At 35.4% G+C, this 19,207-nt stretch overlaps 1 protein-coding gene across 1 annotated transcript; it reads left to right on the plus strand.

Moving 5' to 3' along the window:
• The first annotated feature begins 2,633 nt into the window (after positions 1 to 2,633).
• LOC145797547 (uncharacterized) lies at positions 2,634 to 5,468 on the plus strand. The gene is made up of 6 exons (XM_082884930.1): positions 2,634 to 2,785; positions 3,085 to 3,203; positions 3,711 to 4,045; positions 4,551 to 4,975; positions 5,331 to 5,353; positions 5,440 to 5,468. The coding sequence occupies exons 1-6, from the start codon at positions 2,634 to 2,636 to the stop codon at positions 5,466 to 5,468; spliced, it is 1,083 nt and encodes a 360-aa protein (XP_082741056.1).
• The last annotated feature ends 13,739 nt before the right edge of the window (positions 5,469 to 19,207 follow it).

Below are 19,207 nucleotides of genomic sequence, written 5' to 3' on the forward strand. Positions count from 1 at the left end.
AAGATTATATAAGATTTTTTTAATCTTTTGAATATTTTATTTATATTTGTTAGGCAAAAGATAAAGAAAAGGTCAACCCAATGTCTAAAAGAAAAGAAAAGATGGCTCCTTCCGGCAAGAAAATGACAAATGCATGTCAAGTGGTATATATTCTTTTTTAAAAATATGATGCTAAACTAATCAAAATTTTGAATAGTTAAAATATATGAGTGTATAAAAGGAATTTATTGTTTTATGTTGTTTTTGTAGAATGATTGTAATATGTTTTTGAATGTGTTTTTCAAATTTATTTATTTTTATTTTGCATGGATACATGTGCATTTATAATGTACCATCCATAAGTTGCTACTTATATAAAGAGAATAGGAAAAAAGAAACGAAGAAATAAAGAAAGGAGAAACTAAATAAGATAGGTTTTTAATTCTTATTTAATATATAAAATAGAAAACAAAGAAAGAGAAAGGGAAAGGGAAGAAATAAGAAAGAAAGAAATAAAGATAACACTATTAAAGGTATAAAACAAATAAAATAGAAAACAAAATTAAGAGAAAGGGAAGAAATAAGAAGATAGTTTCATTTTAAGCACAAAATATTCACATATTTTGCTTCAATGATAAAATATTTTCATTTTAGGCACAAAATGTTAATGTAATATCAAAAGCTGCATTGGCCTAACAGACACGGCGAGAGCGTGAAAAAATTGAATTTCAATGCTTGCAACGAGAGCAAGAGGGATTAGAAGAATGTGTTCAACTAAGACAACGTTCTTTAACACCAATTCATTGCGATCGCACTCACTTGGAGTGGGAAACAATAACTGAAGATTCTCAGTCGGCACAAAAACGAACAATGGTTACCCATCATTCTACATGTTCGTTTTCTATGCCAAGCACATCTTTAGCTCCACAAAGGAATCAATAAACTACTGTGTCTAATCTTGAAATACATACTTTTATTCATACCGTTTTGTTTTACAGAATTTTATTTATACACAAATATTTGTAGGTATACTCCTATAAATCGATTTCTTTAACAAGATCTATGTACTGATGATGAATTAGAAGATTAGCCTACAAGTATATCAATTGATGCCCGGGCACACAAAGATTCTTGCAGTCATTGTCTTGGCAAGATGGATGTATTATGTCCTTATTGTTCAACCTTACATTGGATGGATGAAAATTTGACAAAATCATCTATAAAGCGTCCCTTATTCGGAACTTGCTATTTGGAAGGAAAGATTAGGCTACCTTTACTTATTACACCCCCTCCACCACTTCAGGCATTGTATGATGGGAATAATGGTCAATCAAAATCGTTTCGAAGTTATACTCGAGTGTACAATGTAGCCAATGCTTTTACGAGTCTTGGTGCTACATTGGATCCTAGAACACTCAATGGAAGAGGCCTTACATCATTCACAATTCATGGGGAATTGCGACATCGAACAGGATCACTACAACCACAACCAGGGCAGGATGCGAGTTATGCTCAGCTGTATATTTATGACCCTTATTTAGCTTTAGAAATTCGTGATCGTAGAAATCCTAACTTGAGAAGTGATGTTCTCATAATTATTCAGGATAGTTTGTTGCAAGTCAATGCATCTGTAGATAAATATCGCCAAGCTCATGCCATTTTACATCAATTAGACTCGGCAGGACACAATCTACCTGCTCATCTTCATTACAATTCAACAACTGATCGACGTCGGTATAACCTACCAACTACAGATAAGATTGCAATTGTAACACCAGGTGATGGAACAAAGGTAAATGGAATGAGAGATATTATCTTACATTTCCGAGGAAATAATGAGTTAATGCAAATTAATGAATGTCACCCAGCATACTTCCCATTACATTATGTTCTATTATTTCCATATGGTGAGCTTGGATGGCAACCTGAGTTGAAATTATGGAATGTTCAGTATGATCGACCTTCAACTGATCGACTTACTCAAATGAATTTTTATAGTTATCGTTTGTTTGAATGACCCACAGAGTATTCAACAATTTTGAGAGGTGGGAAACTATTTCAAGAGTTTTTGGTAGATGCTTGGGCTGCAACTGAGCAAAATCGATTGACATACTACAAGCTTAATCAAGGGAAACTTCGGGCTGAGCTTTACTAAGAGTTGTCAGATATGGATCCAGATTATGTGCGACCTAGACAAAATGGTCAAATGTTTGTTTTGCCATCTTCATTTACTGGTAGTTCTAGACATATGTTTGAAATCTTTCAAGATTCAATGGCTATCACACAATACAACCAACACCTAGATATTTTTCTTACCATGACTACAAATCCCAATTGGCCAGAAATTACTTCAGCATTATTACCATATCAAAAACCTATTGATCGTCTTGATTTAATTGCCCGTGTTTTTGAGTTGAAGATAAAATGTTTGATGAAGGAGATAGAAACAAATAAAGTGTTTGGAAATAAAGTTGCACATGTTTTTACAATTGAATTTAAAAAACGAGGCCTCCCTCATATGCATGTACTTTTATTTCTCAAGGGTCCAGACAAAATTCGGACATGTGCTCAAGTAGACAAATTGGTCTGTGCAGAATTTTCAGACCCAAAAGATGATCCTATGCCTTTTGAAACTATCAATTGTTGTATGGTACATGGACCATGTGGTGCTCGAAATCCGCAAGCACCATGTATGGAAAATGGTAAATGCACTAAGAGATACCCTCGAGCTTTCACAGAAACAACAACTATGGATCAAGATAGATACGCTATCTATCGTCGTCGCAATAATGGTCAAGTACATACTGTGAGAGGGCAAGAAGTTGATAACAGGGATGTCGTACCATACAATGCATATCTTTCAAAACTTTTCAACTGTCATATAAATGTGAAAGTTTGGGCCAGAATGAGATGTGTCAAGCATATACATAAGTACATTTATAAGGGTTATGATCGTACAACGATGGTGTTAGGAATGATAAATGAGATTCAACACTATCTCGATGCAAGGTATATTGGACCTCCAGAAGCTACTTGGCGAATATTTGGTCATCCTTTGCACGCAGAGATGCCAACAGTTATATGATTGGCACTTTATTTACCCAGAATGCATCGCGTTGTTTTTAACCCAGAAGAGTCATTACAAACGATTCAATCAAGAGCTGGTCAACAAATGTCAACTCTTACTGGCTTCTTTGCATATCGTGCTGCCAGTGAAGATGAATGTCCATTCACTTATCAAGAATTTACACAACATTTTGTTTGGCTCAAGTCAGAAAATAGATGGAAATCAAGAGAAAGAGGATATGCAATTGGTAGAATGTACTTTGCTAGCCCTAATTGTGGTGAAAGATTTTATCTACGTTTGTTACTAACCGTTGTCAAAGGACCAAAGTCATTTTAGTCTTTACACACGGTCGATAATGTTGTGTATGATACATTTAAATTAGCATGTGTTACAAGGAGGCTTTTAGAAGATGATGAAGATTTGATACAATGCTTGAAAGAGGCTGCAGTTATAAAAATTGGATATCAATTGAGGAGATTGTTTAGTATTATTCTCACCCAGTGCTCTCCACTAAATCCATGTGCATTATGGAATCAATTTTCAACGCATATATGTGATGATCTTGCACATGAGATTTGTACATTGTTTGTCATTTCTAAACCAACTGAGGCTTAAATTGAAGATTATGGTCTCCATCTTTTGAATCAAATGCTTCATGAATTAGGCACAAGTTTAATTGACTTCCCACCTATGCCACAACCTACTACAAATTGGAGTGCAGTAGTTGGTAATCGATTGATAGTTGAACATCAACAATTGCAGAGTGAGGCACAACATGCAGATCCACAAATTACTATTGATTGTCTTAATAATGGACATCAGAATGCTTATAATACAATCACTTCTTTAGTTTTTCAAAATAAAGGAACTGTTTTCTTTCTGAATGGGGGTGCAAGAACAGGGAAAACATTTCTATACAATACGATTGCATTAAAATGTCGTAGCCTTGGGCATATCGTTGTTACTGTGGCTTCGTCTGGAATTGCATCACTGTTACTGGTATGAGGTCGCACTGCACATTCAACATTTTGCATTCCGTTAGATGTCTTGGAAAATTCACTTTGTGGGTTAAGCAAACAATCATTACAAGCTGAGTTATTTAAAGAAACAAAACTCATAATTTGGAATGAAGTTCCTATGCAACATAGACGTTGTGTTGAGGCGGTTGATCGTACATTGAGGGATATTTGTGATAGTGTTAAGCCATTTAGTGGTATTACTGTTGTTCTTGATGGAGACTGTCGACAAATCTTACCAGTTATACCCAAAAGAGTTTGTGAGCAAATTGTGAATGCATCATTAAGACACTCTGTTCTATGGAAGCATATATATATATCTTGACTTTGGATTTGAATATGTGCTTGAATCATGAAGGCCATGAAAATGCTAATTTTGCAAATTTCTTGACGGAGGTAACACTACTTTAACCTGTATTATATAGATTATTTTAAATTAATAAATTGTGTTTACACTTACTTTTTTATTGATTTCACTTTTTTTTTAGATTGGGACTAATCCTGAAGAAATCGTTAACCTTTCATCAACAATACACAAATGTCAAGATTTGAATGAATTACTCTCTACAATTTATCCACAATTGAATATGATAGAGACGTCAACCCCAACATTTCTAACTGAATGCACAATTCTGTCTGCGCGTAGCGATGATGTCAGTGACATTAATACTACTGCGTTGAATATCTTTCCAGGGAGATTATATACTTATCTTGCAACAGATAAAATGTCTGAAGATCATGAAATTGATCCTACCATTACAAATAGATATCCTAATGAATATTTAAATTCATTGGATCCTCCTGGTTTGCCAACCTTTAAGTTAGAGTTGAAAGTGAGTCGTCCTATAATATTGTTGAGAAACATTGCACCGAAAGATGGACAATGTAATGGTATAAGATTGATGGTTACTAGGTGCGACACTCGCATAATTGAAGCTCAAATTTTAACTGGAGAAAAGTTTGGCAATTTGGCATTCATACCAAGGATATCTTTGACACCATCTTCTTCAGAAATGCCTTTCCAAATGACAAGACGTCAATTTCCAGTCCGATTGGCATATGCCTTAACCATTAATAAATCTCAAGGACAATCTGTGAAATTTGTTGGGGTTGATTTGCGTATACCAGTGTTTAGCCATGGACAATTATATGTGGCATTGTCTAGATGTACATCCTTTGATCATATAAGTATTCTCTTCCCAAGAGATATTTTGGATTCTACTACAAATATTGTTTATCCTGAATTGTTGCTATAGTATTCTATGCAGATTAAATGACGTTTTATTAGAAGGTAACCATGTAGATTTATTTCTACTAATTATATAACTTTTTAAAAAAATTCAATTTAATAATAATTTGAAATTTGGATTTTTGTAGGATTGGACCGAAAAATCTATGGAGCTTAAAAGAAGAAATACGACTACCTTGCTTCGATGGGGATGTAATAAGGTAATTTTATTCTCAAAGTATTTTGACATGTATATATCCAACAAATGTACTAATCTATATTTTTTTTTGTTTCCACAAATTACCAGATTGTTGTGCATATTCCTCATTGGGGATACATAAAAGTTGATACAAAGAGTTTTTGGAAAGTAATGAGGAGGAAGTTTGGGCAAACGCATATTTGAAGATATGTTATTGACACATCTTTTGTAAAGCATATATATTTTTGATGTATGACAATATAATTTTTTGTGTATGACATGTTACTGACATATTTTTTGTAAAGCATACATCTTTTGTAAAGCTTTAACCAACTTTTTGTAAAATTTTAACCTACTCTTTTGGTGTATGACAGTATAACTTTATTTCTGTTTTTTGTTCACTGTTTATACTTTTTTTTACTGCCTTTTATATTTTGATATGAAATATAACTTTAAATCTTATATGTTTGTTTCTTAATTTATATTAAGATTAAGGGGAGTTGTTATTTTATTTGAGTTTTGTAGAGCGTGTAATACAAGCAAAATTGTTATAAGTTCTTTAAGAAGAAAAATATGTCAATATATTTTTTCAATATCTTTATCAAAACATGACACAAACTTTATAAATTTCAGCATAATACGTATAAATTATAACTACATTTTAATCTTAAAATTATTTACATTGTGCTTGTTGATGGGCATACATATATATTGTCTGTTGATGGGCATAGAGATAAAATGGACATTAATGTATGTTTCTTGCTTTTATCCCATAATTTTTTTTGTAAAACAAATATGGATAAGAAAAATCCAGTGCTATATTATGCACTCAACCAACATGAGCATAAGATATGTTATTCTATCCATGTATCCTATTCATTGCATATATTGAGTGAATCTCAAGGCATATATCTTTTATTTTATATCCGAATAATCAAACCTGACCCATGAGAGACATTGAACAAGCTTCAAAGTTGACTAAAAAATCACATATTGTTATCCAACGGCATTCGATTGACTGATCTACAGCATCATGAATGCGAACATGATTGGTGATCATACGCGCTTCACCTGATTGTGTCTGTGTTTTTAGAGCCGTGATTGAGGCCTCGAGACTGAGGCGCGAAATTGCCTCGAAATGCAATTTTTTTTTTTTTTTTTTTGTTTGTTTGTTTTTTCTGGGCTAAATCATTGCAGAAAAAAATAAATAAAAATAATAATAATAATAATAAGCAAAGCATCAACCCAGCAAAAAAAAAAAAAAAACCAAATTCGAGGCAAATTTGAGCCAAAAAATTTGAGGCCTCAATCATTTTTGGTGTTTTTATAATGGAGAAATTACAAATTAGCTCTAATTTTCTAAAATAATTACAGAATCATAGAAAAGCTTAGAGTAAATTATTAATAGGTCCTAAAAGTTAGATTTAATTCTCATTAAGTCTTATTGAAAGTTAGTCCTAGTAAAATTATTGCTAATTTTTTTTTTTATTTTTTGTATATGTTGTTAAAAATTGACAATTAATAATTTTTTTTCACAATTTTTATAAATTGTCGCTAAAACTTATAATTAGTGACTTTTTTGTGACAAATTTTTTAAACTGTTATTAAAAGTTAAAAATTAGTAATTTTTGATGATTTTTAAAAATATTGCTAAAAATTATAATTAGTGACGTTTTGTTGTGATAAAATTTTCAAACTATCGTTGAAAATTAACAATTAATGACGCTTTTTAATAGTGTTTGATAAAAAATATCATTAATTATCACATGACTTATTAGATAATAAGTCACCTTGCACGTAAATCTTCCAAAAGTTTATGGCTTTAACCATTAAACTTTATAAAGTTTAATTTACCATTAATCTGATTTTTTAAAAAAATAAAAATAAATAAATCACTGATTTGTTTTTTCTTCTTTTATAATTGCAAAACTTATTTAGGAAAATTATTTAAGGCAGATCTATACTACCAAACTTATTTAGGAAAATTATTTAAGGCAGATCTATATTACAAAACTTATTTAGGAAAATTATTTTAAAAAATCTCACGTTTAACCCTATAACAAATAATTTTTTAATTGAATCAATTGTAACATTTCATCTACCGTATTTAAATGCATTAATGAGAAGGTTATTTTCTAACATATTTGTCATTTTTTATTAACTCTTTCAAATTAAAATTAATCTCAACCTATACTTGATTGTACAGTATTACAATCACCTATTTTAAACTATTATTGAAATCTACTATGTACCTCACAACCATTCATCAGCCCTCTCCATCTCTGTTCCTTTCGGGGACGGAATTAGGAATAGATTATGGGAGGTCATAGCCTCTCTGTTTCTGTAAAAAATATAATTTATTATGACATTTTAAATATACAAATTTGATTTTATACATAAAATGACCCTAGTATAAAAAATATATATCTCATACTTATCTTATCTTGCATTCTCTTTTTATTTTATACCAAAAAAACTTTTTCATCTTATTAAAAATTATTTCTATGATATTTAAATTTTTTTATATGTATACATATAATTTATATATCATATTATACAAACATGTTCATTTATGTATATAATAAAAATTTTATTTTATCTTTTAATCCCCTCCAATAATAAAATCCTTATTCCGTCCTGTTTCCTTTAGCCACCAAAACTCACATTTCCCCTTTCTTCACATCCTACCACCACCTTCCCATTCCCCCCAAAGCCTATCCGCATCCTCTCTGCATCTATCTAACAGCCTCTATCACCTATCCATTGAAAGCCTCTACCATGTAAATACCAAAAACTCTAGCATTAACACACTACAACCTCCCTCACAAACTGCACCGCAATCTTTCAAAGAGCTATAAATCTCAACCTCAACAATCGATTCAGAACTTGGTAGATTTCGTTAATTTATAAAGCCTATAATAAGTGGAAAGGGAATAAGAGATAGCGGTGAAATGAGAAAAAAAAAAGAAGAAAAAGAAAAAGATATGATGAGACAGTAAGAAAGAAAAAGAGAAGAGGAATGTGTGACAATAGTGAGTATTATATAAATTATTTGATAACTCATTTAACATCTATAAGCATTTTCGTTAATAAAAAGTTTTGCACACTTAAGGTCAAAAACTAATCATGTAATTGAAAATAAAATTAGTTAGATAAAGTGAAAATTAAAGGTGGTGTTTGGTTTAATTTTGAAATCATGATTGCAATAAAAAAAATTTAAAACACATAACCAAACACTCAATTCAAAACTCATTTCAAAACTCCATTTTTAAAACAAACAAAAAAATTCAATTTTTTTTGTAAAATTTTTTTAGGAAATATTTTTAAAAATTTTTTGAAGAAAAATATTTTTTATTTTTTTATTTTTTCAAAAAAAATATTTTGTTATTTTTTTAAGTATTGGTCAAATAATTTATTATGATTTAAATATATACGGGGGATCCAGAAAAATTAAAAATTTAAAAAATAAATAAAAATATTCAAAAAAATAAAATAAAAATTATTAAAAAATCAAATATTTATAAAAAAAAATTAGAAATACAACGCACAAATCTAGTAAATACAACGTACATTAAAAAAAATATATTTATAATAAAAAATATTTACACATTTTTAAATATTTATAAAAAAAATAAATCCAAAAAATTTTAAACGGCGAATTACACTAACAATCCCTATATTTGAGGTTTGTGTCAGTTTTGGTACCTGACTTTTCAATTGTGACACATTTGACCCTGAATTTTGAATCTTGTTCAAAATGAGGACAATTGAAGATACCATTACTTATTTTCAAAAGCAAAATCGTCAATTTGATAAAATATACACTAATTTGACAAAAAATTGTCAAAAAGATATTTTTAAATTTTTAAAAATTATTTCTACCCTCCAAAGATAAAATTATATAAAATTGATAAATCTTTTAGACATTTATATTTTTTTTTTACCAAATTAATTTTTATTATGTGTTTGGATGATAATCATGTAATGGGTGGTTATTAAGATTTTAATGTGTAATCGATGTATTTAATATATAAAATGTTTTTAGTTTTAGATTTTTTGATTTAATGGATTGGTTTAATAATGATATTAAAGTTGTCGCTATATTAGACTTCTGGAAAAATAGAAACTAATTTAATGAAAATAAAAACAATCACCCATTACATGATCATTATCCAAATACATAATAAAAATTAATTTGGTAAAAAATAAATAAATAAATGTCTAAAAGATTTATCTATTTTACATAATTTTATCTTTGGCATGTAGAAATAAGTTTTAAAAATTTAAAAATATTTTTTGACATTTATTTTGTCAAATTAGTGTATATTTTATCAAATTGATGATTTTGCCCTTGGAATTAAGTAATGGTATCTTCAATTGTCCTTATTTGGAACAAGATTCAAAATTTCATATCAAATGTGTCGCAATTGAAAAGTCAGGGACTTGTAACGCCCTCAAAATAATACATAAAACCCATCACTAGACATGCAATTATATAAAAGAAACCAACCATTTATATTCATCAGAGTAGTTCTTACAATAGTATTACATGTTAACAATAAAAGCAAATGCCCTATGGGCTTACAACTTTCCAAGTCAACACTTGGTTACACAAAAGAAGAGTACTTACTCTATACAAGATAAGCCCTGGGCTTGATATACATGTAATACAAACAAAATAAACAAAAAGAGATTTCAACTCTCATCATCATTCAAGCTATGTCTTTTGAGGTGACATACTACCTGTACTTGAAAATGATATCCCATATAGGGTGAGCCAACGCCCAGTGGAAATATGCTAAACACAGTATGAGCAATAACTAAGACGTTAGCAATTGATAAATGTTCAAGTTCCATAAATCAATTCATAATCCATTTCCATTTCATGACCACTATATTCATGTTTCATTTCAGTTTTCATTTCTTATCAATTTCACAATTTACATCAATGGCTCAGAACCTGGCCAACCACTTATATGAGACAGTGACTCATATTAGACATTTCCTATTTCACAATAGATAAACATACTAGTTGTATCAACATTTCAACAGATAAGCATACAAGCTGTATCCACATTTCAACAGATATGCATATTAGCTATATCAACACTTCCAAAGATAAGCATATGAGCTGTATCAACATTTCCATAGATAAGCATATAAGTTGTATCAACACATTAACTGACAAGCATATGAGCTGTATCAGTGGAGTCCATCCCCTATCTTCTCCCAAACAACATCCGGTTTAGAGGTCCATCCCTTATCTTCCCCTAAACCGTGGAGTACATCCCCTATCTCCTCTCATACACACAACGTTTATACACATAGGTCATATACACAATCAATCAATACATAACGTTAATGTATTCTATCAACCGTCATACTCTATGACATATCCAATTGATTAGTTTTAGTTTGCCTAATCATCATGCATTGTCTACAACAATCAAAACTACCCTCCACCGGTAGTCCAAGCAATTATTTCTAAACAGATAATAAAATCTCCAACAGATAAAATATCAATGTTTTCAAAAGTGAGCGATTAACAAATCCAATTCCACTATTCTACTATATAATGAGTCAATTTCATTATTTCCAACTCAATTCCATATAACCACAATTTTCCCAAATTAATCATACCAATTAATTTATACAACCAATTAGGGTTTTCTACCCCATTTCCCAATATTGACCCAATGGTCTATATATCAACAACCAACAACAATATCATTATTTTGAAACTCATAATACACATTCTTGGAATCAAAATAACAAAACCCTCTTTTAACATTTCGAAACCCTAAGTCCCAAAATTACACAACTTCAACACTTTATCAAAACAACAAAAAATCTATGTCAAAGACTATAAGAGTGAGTAGGAATCCCTACCTCAAAAATCAAAGCTCAAGGGAAGAAGATGAAGAAACTCAACGTGCTCCAAAACTCAATATTCTCGGATCAAAGTGTAGCCCTCGACGATCAACCCAACTTTTACAAAGGCCGAAGGAAAAGGAAACACTCTAACTAGATCAAACCCTAGAGAGAAGGGAGTTTCTAGAGAGAGTAACTCTCAAAATGTCTTTTTAGAAAGTAAGAGAGAGAGAGAGAGAATGTAGAAAGTGATTTTAAAATGCCCAGCTGCCAACTGATATACGACATTCCCGCTCGAGCAGAGAACACAACGCTCGAGCGTTAAGAAAAAAAAACTAGGTCCGCTCGAGCGCAATAAGGCCAGCTCGAGCGCCAAGACACAAGAATAAAGTACATCCGCTCGAGCGCGAAAACCAGTCCGCTCGAGCGTAGATTTCCCCCTCCCAGAACTTACACCAAAAAGTACTACCCGCTCGAGCGTAAAGAAACCCGCTCGAGCGTGAAAAACATGCTTGTAGAAGTTCTGCAGAGCATCAAGATACTGGGAGTGTGCAATATCCGCTCGAGCGCAAGAAGACCCGCTCGAGCGGACCTCTTAAAAACTGGGCAACAAAGAATTGAAACTAAAGCCCAACCAACCTGTAACAACTCTGCCCAATACATCATAAAACTCAATCAAGCGGAATTAAAGGATGACAACAAGGTATACCACCACCAACATCACGGAACCGAGTCCGGAATACAACAGAACAGTAAAGGGACAATCGGGATAGCTATAATCTCCCCCCTTAAAGAATTTCGTCCCCGAAATTAAACACAAGTTTTTCAAAAACAGGTTTTCTCCATTCTCAACAATGCTACAACATAATATTAAACAATCCAACCCATTACCGGTCAATCCCATCTCTTTCAAGAGGCATTTCACATTACACATAACAACTTGTATTATCAATATGTATTCCTTTGAAATTTACCAATTTCAACTCATTTTCCACAATTCCATAATACATGCAACATTAACATCATGCCTGCATTTTCACAATACATTGAACATATGCAATGTTATAACAAATTTCCATTAACCAAAACATTCACAATGTTTTACAACTTAAGACATATATAATGTTCTTAAAGTTCAACGATAATACAAAATTACTAATACATGGTTACACATCAACAAACAAGTCCGGATATTTCTCGCGGACTTCCAACTCACGTTCCCAAGTGGCTTCCTCCACTCCATGATGTTTCCACAAAACCTTTACCAAAGGAATGGTCTTGCCACGCAGGACTTGATCCCATCTATCCAAGACCTGAACTGGTCTCTCCTCAGACGAGGCATCCTCATCAACCTCTAAGTCGGTCCAATCCAATACATGGGACGGATCCGGCTCATACTTCCGAAGCATACTCACATGAAACACGTCATGCACTCCGGACAACTGCGGCGGCAAAGCTAAACGATAAGCAACCTCACCAATCCTCTCAAGGATCTCAAAGGGACCAATAAACCGAGGGGATAACTTCCCATTCTTCCCGAACCTCATCAAACCTCACCTAGGTGATATTTTCAAGAAGACATGATCACCTACCTCAAACCCCAACGGCCTCTTCCTACGGTCGGCATAACTCTTTTGGCGACTCTGGGCTGTAACAAGCCTCCTACGGATAAGCTCAATTTTCTCTGTCGTCTCCCTAACCAACTCTGGACCCAACAAAGGTGCATCACCCACCTTGGCTCAACACACTAGAGACCTACACGGTCGGCCATACAAGGCCTTAAACGGTGCCATACCGATGCTAGACTGAAAACTGTTGTTGTAGGCAAACTCCACCAAGGGCAAGTGTCTCTCCCACGTCCCACTAAAGTCAAGGACACAACCTCGAAGCATATCCTCAAGGATCTGAATAGTACGCTCAGACTGCTCGTCAGTCTGAGGGTGATAAGCCGTACTAAAGGTCAACTTAGTGCCCAAGGCACTCTGCAAACTCTGCCACAACCTAGCAGTAAAACGAGGATCTCTATCTGAGACGATCGTCACTAGGACCCCGTGCAGTCTCACTTTGTCCCGAATATACAAGTCGGCGAGATGATCTACCGAATCTCTCACGCGTATAGGAATGAAGTACGCTGACTTAGTCAACCGGTCTACAACCACCCAAATGGCATCACTACCCCGCTGAGTCCTCGGAAGACCTATAACGAAGTCCATAGTGACATGCTCCCACTTCCACTTGGCAATAGGCAAGGGTCGCAGCATACCCGCTGGCCTCTGATGCTCGGCCTTCACTTGCTGGCAAGTAAGGCACTTCGATACGAAAACAGCCACATCTCTCTTCATACCCCGCCACCAAAACTGGCGACCCAAATCCCGATACATCTTAGTGCCTCCCGGATGCACCGCAAGGCGTGAATGATGGAACTCTCGGAGTACTTCCTCTCGGCAAGACTCCGGCACAAACAAACGGTCTCGGTATCTCACATTCTAGTCAAGATACGCCGTCAAACCCTTCTCAACCTTCCCACTGGAGATCTTCTCTCGGAGGGACTCTACCTCAAGATCACCTCTCTGTGCCTCTAACAGTCGTGTGACAAGTGTAGGCTGCGCAACAACAGAAAACAAGGCCGCAGCCTCAACAAATTCGTCCAGAAGCAAATCAAACTCGCCAAGTGTACCCAACATCTCCCATTCCCGGATGGCTATACAAGCTACATCACTAATGGATTTCCTACTAAGGGTATCGGCCACAACATTGGCCTTTCCCGGGTGATAGTGCAACTCAAAATCATAGTCCTCAATGAACTCCACCCACCTTCTCTGCCTCAAATTCAAGTCTCTCTATGTAAACAGATACTTCAAACTTTTGTGGTCCAAGAACACCTCGAACCTCTCACCATAAAGGTAGTGCCTCTAAATCTTCAAGGCGAAGATCACTGCTGCTAACTCTAAGTCGTGTGTAGGGTAATTCTTCTCGTGTATTTTTAACTGACGTGAGCCATAAGCTACCACTTTCCCCTCTTGCATCAACACACAACCCAAACCCTCTTGTGAGGCATCACAATAAACCGCATAACCCAACCATCACTCCGGAATAATCAAAATCGGAGTGGTGGTCAATCTAACCTTCAACTCTTGGAACGACTTTTCGCAAGTCTCACTCCACACAAACTTGACCCCTTTTCGCGTCAATCTAGTCAACGGCGAAGCTAGCCTCGAGAAATCTTTCACAAACCGACGGTAATACCCAGCTAATCCCAGAAAACTGCGGATCTCAAAAATGCTCTTAGGCTGTGCCCAATCCTGCACTGTCTCAATCTTGGATGTATCAACAGACACCTCTTCCCCGGATACCACATGGCCAAAGAATTTGACCTCTCCTAGCCAGAACTCACACTTTCCAAACTTGGCATACAGCCTATGGGCTCTAAGCAGTTCAAGTACCACTCTCAAGTGTTCCTCGTGCTCCTCCTCAGAAGGCGAATAGATAAGAATGCCGTCCACAAAAACTACTACAAATCGATCTAAGAATTCCTGGAAGATCCGGTTTATCAAGTCCATAAAGACTGCCGGTGCATTGGTAAGCCCGAATGGCATCACCAGAAACTCATAATGGCTATACCGCATACGGAATGCCGTCTTAGGAATATCCTTCTCCCTGACCCTCAGGTGGTAACCCGATCTCAAGTCTATCTTAAAGAAACAACGGGAACCCTTCAACTGGTCAAACAAATCATCTATACGGGGCATAAGGTATTTATTCTTAATCGTAGCCCGATTCAACTTTCAGTAGTCGATACACAATCTCAAGGCACCATCTTTCTTTTTAGCAAAGAGGGCTGGTGCTCCCCACGACGAAACACTAGGGCGAACCAAACCCTTATTTAGCAATTCCTGGAGCTGAATCTTCAACTCACTCAACTCGGCTGGGGCAAAACGATAAGGTGCCATAGAAATCAGTGCTATGCCTGGCACTAAATCAATAGAGAACTCTATCTCTCGGTGGGGTGGTAAACTGACGAGATCCACGGGAAAGACATCCGAATACTCACAAACCACCCTCGGCAATACGATCTGGGTCTCATCACACTCACCACTCATAAAGCTGGCAAGTAGACCACTAAGCTTATTCTGCCCTCGCAGATCATACATCGGTGGCAACACACTACCAACCCGATCCCCCAAGAAATGGAAACACTCCCCGCTCAAGGTACAAACCGTGACCCTCTGGCGGTAGCAATCAATAACAGCCCGATATGACGATAGCCAGTCCATACCCAAAATAACATCAAAACCCTTCATAGGCATGACAACAAAAGGAAAAGGAAGCCTATGGTCGGTGACCTCTATATCACAACCTCTAACGCCTTGTTTCAAGATCAACTCACCACCAACAGGCGATACTACACATATAGGAGATGCTAACTGTGCCAACTCCAATTCCAAAACAGATGCAAATGCAGCAGATACAAAAGAATGAGATGCACTCGTATCAATCAATACACTAGCAACCGAATTGCAAAACAAGAAGGTACCTCTCACAAATGACGGAGCAGGTATAAGATCCTGCGCGGTAACAGCATACACGCGCCCTGTAGGCCCCTGATCCACCTACTCACCTCTAGAAGCAAAAGACTGCTGCACTGACTGAGATGACGAAGCTCCTGGATTGGCCCTCAAGGCCTGCACAGACTGAGCTGGCTGAAAACCCTACGTCTGTCTAGAACCAGACGCACCCGAAGTGGCACTCAACTGTGGGCAAAACCTCTTCAGGTGCCCAGGCTGACCACACTGATAGCAAGACAAAGGCTGGCCGCTGCCCTGACTCTGGTCCTGAGGTCTAGCTGAAGAAGAAGTAGCTCGTTGACACCCTCCCTTCTGCGGGCAAACCGAAGACTTGTGACGCAGCTGGCCACACGCAAAACAAGTCAAGCCTTCCTGACTACCTCTCCTAGAGCCCGCACTCGGCACTAGAAAGGTCGATCTAGACAAACCACCCTGAGATTGCTGAGGGTTAGAACCCCTCTGTCTCCTACCGTCACTCTGACCATCTTGGCTCCTCTTGGAGCCTCTCTATAAAAGAAACCAACCATTTATATTCATCAGAGTAGTTCTTACAATAGTATTACATGTAAACAACAAAAGCAAATGCCCTATGGGCTTGCAACTTTCCAAGTCAACACTTGGTCACACAAAAGAAGAGTACTAACTCTATACAAGATAAGCCCTTGGCTTGATATACATGTAATACAAACAAAATAAACAAAAAGAGTCTTCAACTCTCATCATCATTCAAGCTATGTCCTTGGAGGTGACATACTACCTGTACTTGAAAATGATATCCCATATAGGGTGAGCCAACGCCCAGTAGAAATATGCTAAACACAAAATGAGCAATAACTAAGACGTTAGCAATTGATAAATGTTCAAGTTCCATAAATCAATTCATAATCCATTTCCATTTCATGACCGCTATATTCATGTTTCATTTCAGTTTCCATTTCTTATCAATTTCATAATTTACATCAACGGCTCAGAACCTGGCCAACCACTTATATGAGACAGTGACTCATATTAGACATTTCCCATTTCACAATAGATAAACATACTAGTTGTATCAACATTTCAACAGGTAAGCATACAAGCTGTATCCACATTTCAACAGATATGCATATTAGCTATATCAACACTTCCAAAGATAAGCATATGAGCTGTATCAATACTTCAATAGATAAGCATATAAGCTGTATCAACACATTGACTGACAAGCATATGAGCTGTATCAGTAGAGTCCATCCCCTATCTTCTCCCAAACAACATCCGATTTAGAGGTTCATCCCCTATTTTTCCCTAAACCGTGGAGTACATCCCCTATCTCCTCCCATACACATAACGTATATACACATAGGTCATATACACAATCAATCAATACATAATGTTAATGTATTCTATCAACCGTCATACTCTATGACATATCCAATTGATTAGTTTTAGTTTGCCTAATCATCATGTATTGTCTACAACAATCAAAACTACCCTCCACCGGTAGTCCAAGCAATTATTTCTAAACAGATAATAAAAGCTCCAACAGATAAAATATCAATGTTTTCAAAAGTGAGTGATTAACGAATCCAATTCCACTATTCTACTATATAATGAGTCAATTTCATTATTTTCAACTCAATTCCATATAACCACAATTTTCCCAAATTAATCATACCAATTAATTTATACAACCAATTAGGGTTTTCTACCCCATTTCCCAATATTGACCCAATGGTCTATATATCAACAACCAACAACAATATCATTATTTTGAAACTCATAATACACATTCTTGGAATCAAAATAACAAAACCCTCTTTTTAACATTTCGAAACCCTAAGTCCCAAAATTACCCAACTTCAACACTTTATCAAAACAACCAAAAATCTATGTCAAAGACCATAAGAGTGAGTAGGAATCCCTACCTCAAAAATCGGAGCTCAAGGGAAGAAGATGAAGAAACTCAACGTGCTCCAAAACTCAATATTCTCGGATCAAAGTGTAGCCCTCGACGATCAACCCAACTTTTACAAAGGCTGAAGGAAAAGGAAACACTCTGACTAGATCAAACCCTAGAGAGAAGGGAGTTTCTAGAGAGAGGAACTCTCAAAATGTCTTTTTAGAAAGTAAGAGAGAGAGAGAGAATGTAGAAAGTGATTTTAAAATGCCCAGCTGCCAACTGATATACGACATTCCCGCTTGAGCGGAGAACACAACGCTCGAGCGTCAAGAACAAAAAACTAGGTCCGCTCGAGCGCCAAGACACAAGAATAAAGTACATCCGCTCGAGCGCGAAAACCAGTCCGCTCGAGTGTAGATTTCCCCCTCCCAGAACTTACACCAAAAAGTACTACCCACTCGAGCGCCAGAGTACCCGCTCGAGCGCTACCGCTCGAGTGTAAAGAAACCTGCTCGAGCATGAAAAACATGCTTGCAGAAGTTTTGCAGAGCATCAAGATACTGGGAGTGTGCAATATCCGCTCGAGCGTAAGAAGACCCGCTCAAGCGGACCTCCTAAAAACTGGGCAACAAAGAATTGAAACTAAAAGGCCAACCAACCTGTAACAACTCTGCCCAATACATCCTAAAACTCAATCAAGCGGAATTAAAGGATGACAACAAGGTATACCACCACCAACATGACAGAACTGAGTCCGGAATATAACAGAACAGTAAAGGGACAACCGGGATCGCTATACCAAAGTGACACGAACCTCAAACTATAGGGACTGTTAGTGTAATTCGCCCAATTTCAAAATACAATTCAAAACTCAAAATACAACTTAAACTCTTTTCAAAACTCATAACTAAATTTTTTTTTTCTCTTTTCAAAGCTCATTTCAAAAACTTAAAACTTAAAATATAATTCAAAACTCAAAACATGATTTCAAAACTAAACTAGACGAAGCCAAAATAATATTATAGAAATAATTTTTTATTAATTATTTAAAAAATTAAGGATTAAGTACACTTTTCACCCTTATACTTCCGATTTAAATAATCTGATCTTTAGACTTTAAGTTCAATTTCAATTTGAGTATTCCCTTTAAATTTAATTAATTTATTTGTTTTACGTGTATGCTTTAAAAAAATTGATAAGTGTCAAAAAATATTAATTTTAACCTCCAACTTGACGAAAAGACCAAACTAAGTGATCTTTATACTTTAAACTTAAAGTGTAAGGATTAAATTGTTCAATTTGAAACTATTAGGATTAAAGTAAATTTTGAATTAAACTTGTGAAGGGATAAAATATGAGCCTAGGCCCAAAGCTCACTAATATTAGGCCAAAAAGCGAAGGAA

The sequence above is a fragment of the Camellia sinensis genome, chromosome 8, assembly GCF_055761805.1.
Source record: "Camellia sinensis isolate YWXY chromosome 8, ASM5576180v1, whole genome shotgun sequence".
Lineage (NCBI taxonomy): Eukaryota > Viridiplantae > Streptophyta > Magnoliopsida > Ericales > Theaceae > Camellia > Camellia sinensis.

Excerpts from the sequence above, each read along its gene's own strand:
- LOC145797547 (XM_082884930.1), top strand. The coding sequence starts at position 2,634 with ATGGACCATGTGGTGCTCGAAATCCGCAAGCACCATGTATGGAAAATG. Across the intron at positions 2,786-3,084 it reads ATAATGGTCAAGTACATACT|AATGCATCGCGTTGTTTTTA; the intron begins GTGAGAGGGCAA and ends TTATTTACCCAG. Across the intron at positions 3,204-3,710 it reads TGCTGCCAGTGAAGATGAAT|GCACAAGTTTAATTGACTTC; the intron begins GTCCATTCACTT and ends TTCATGAATTAG.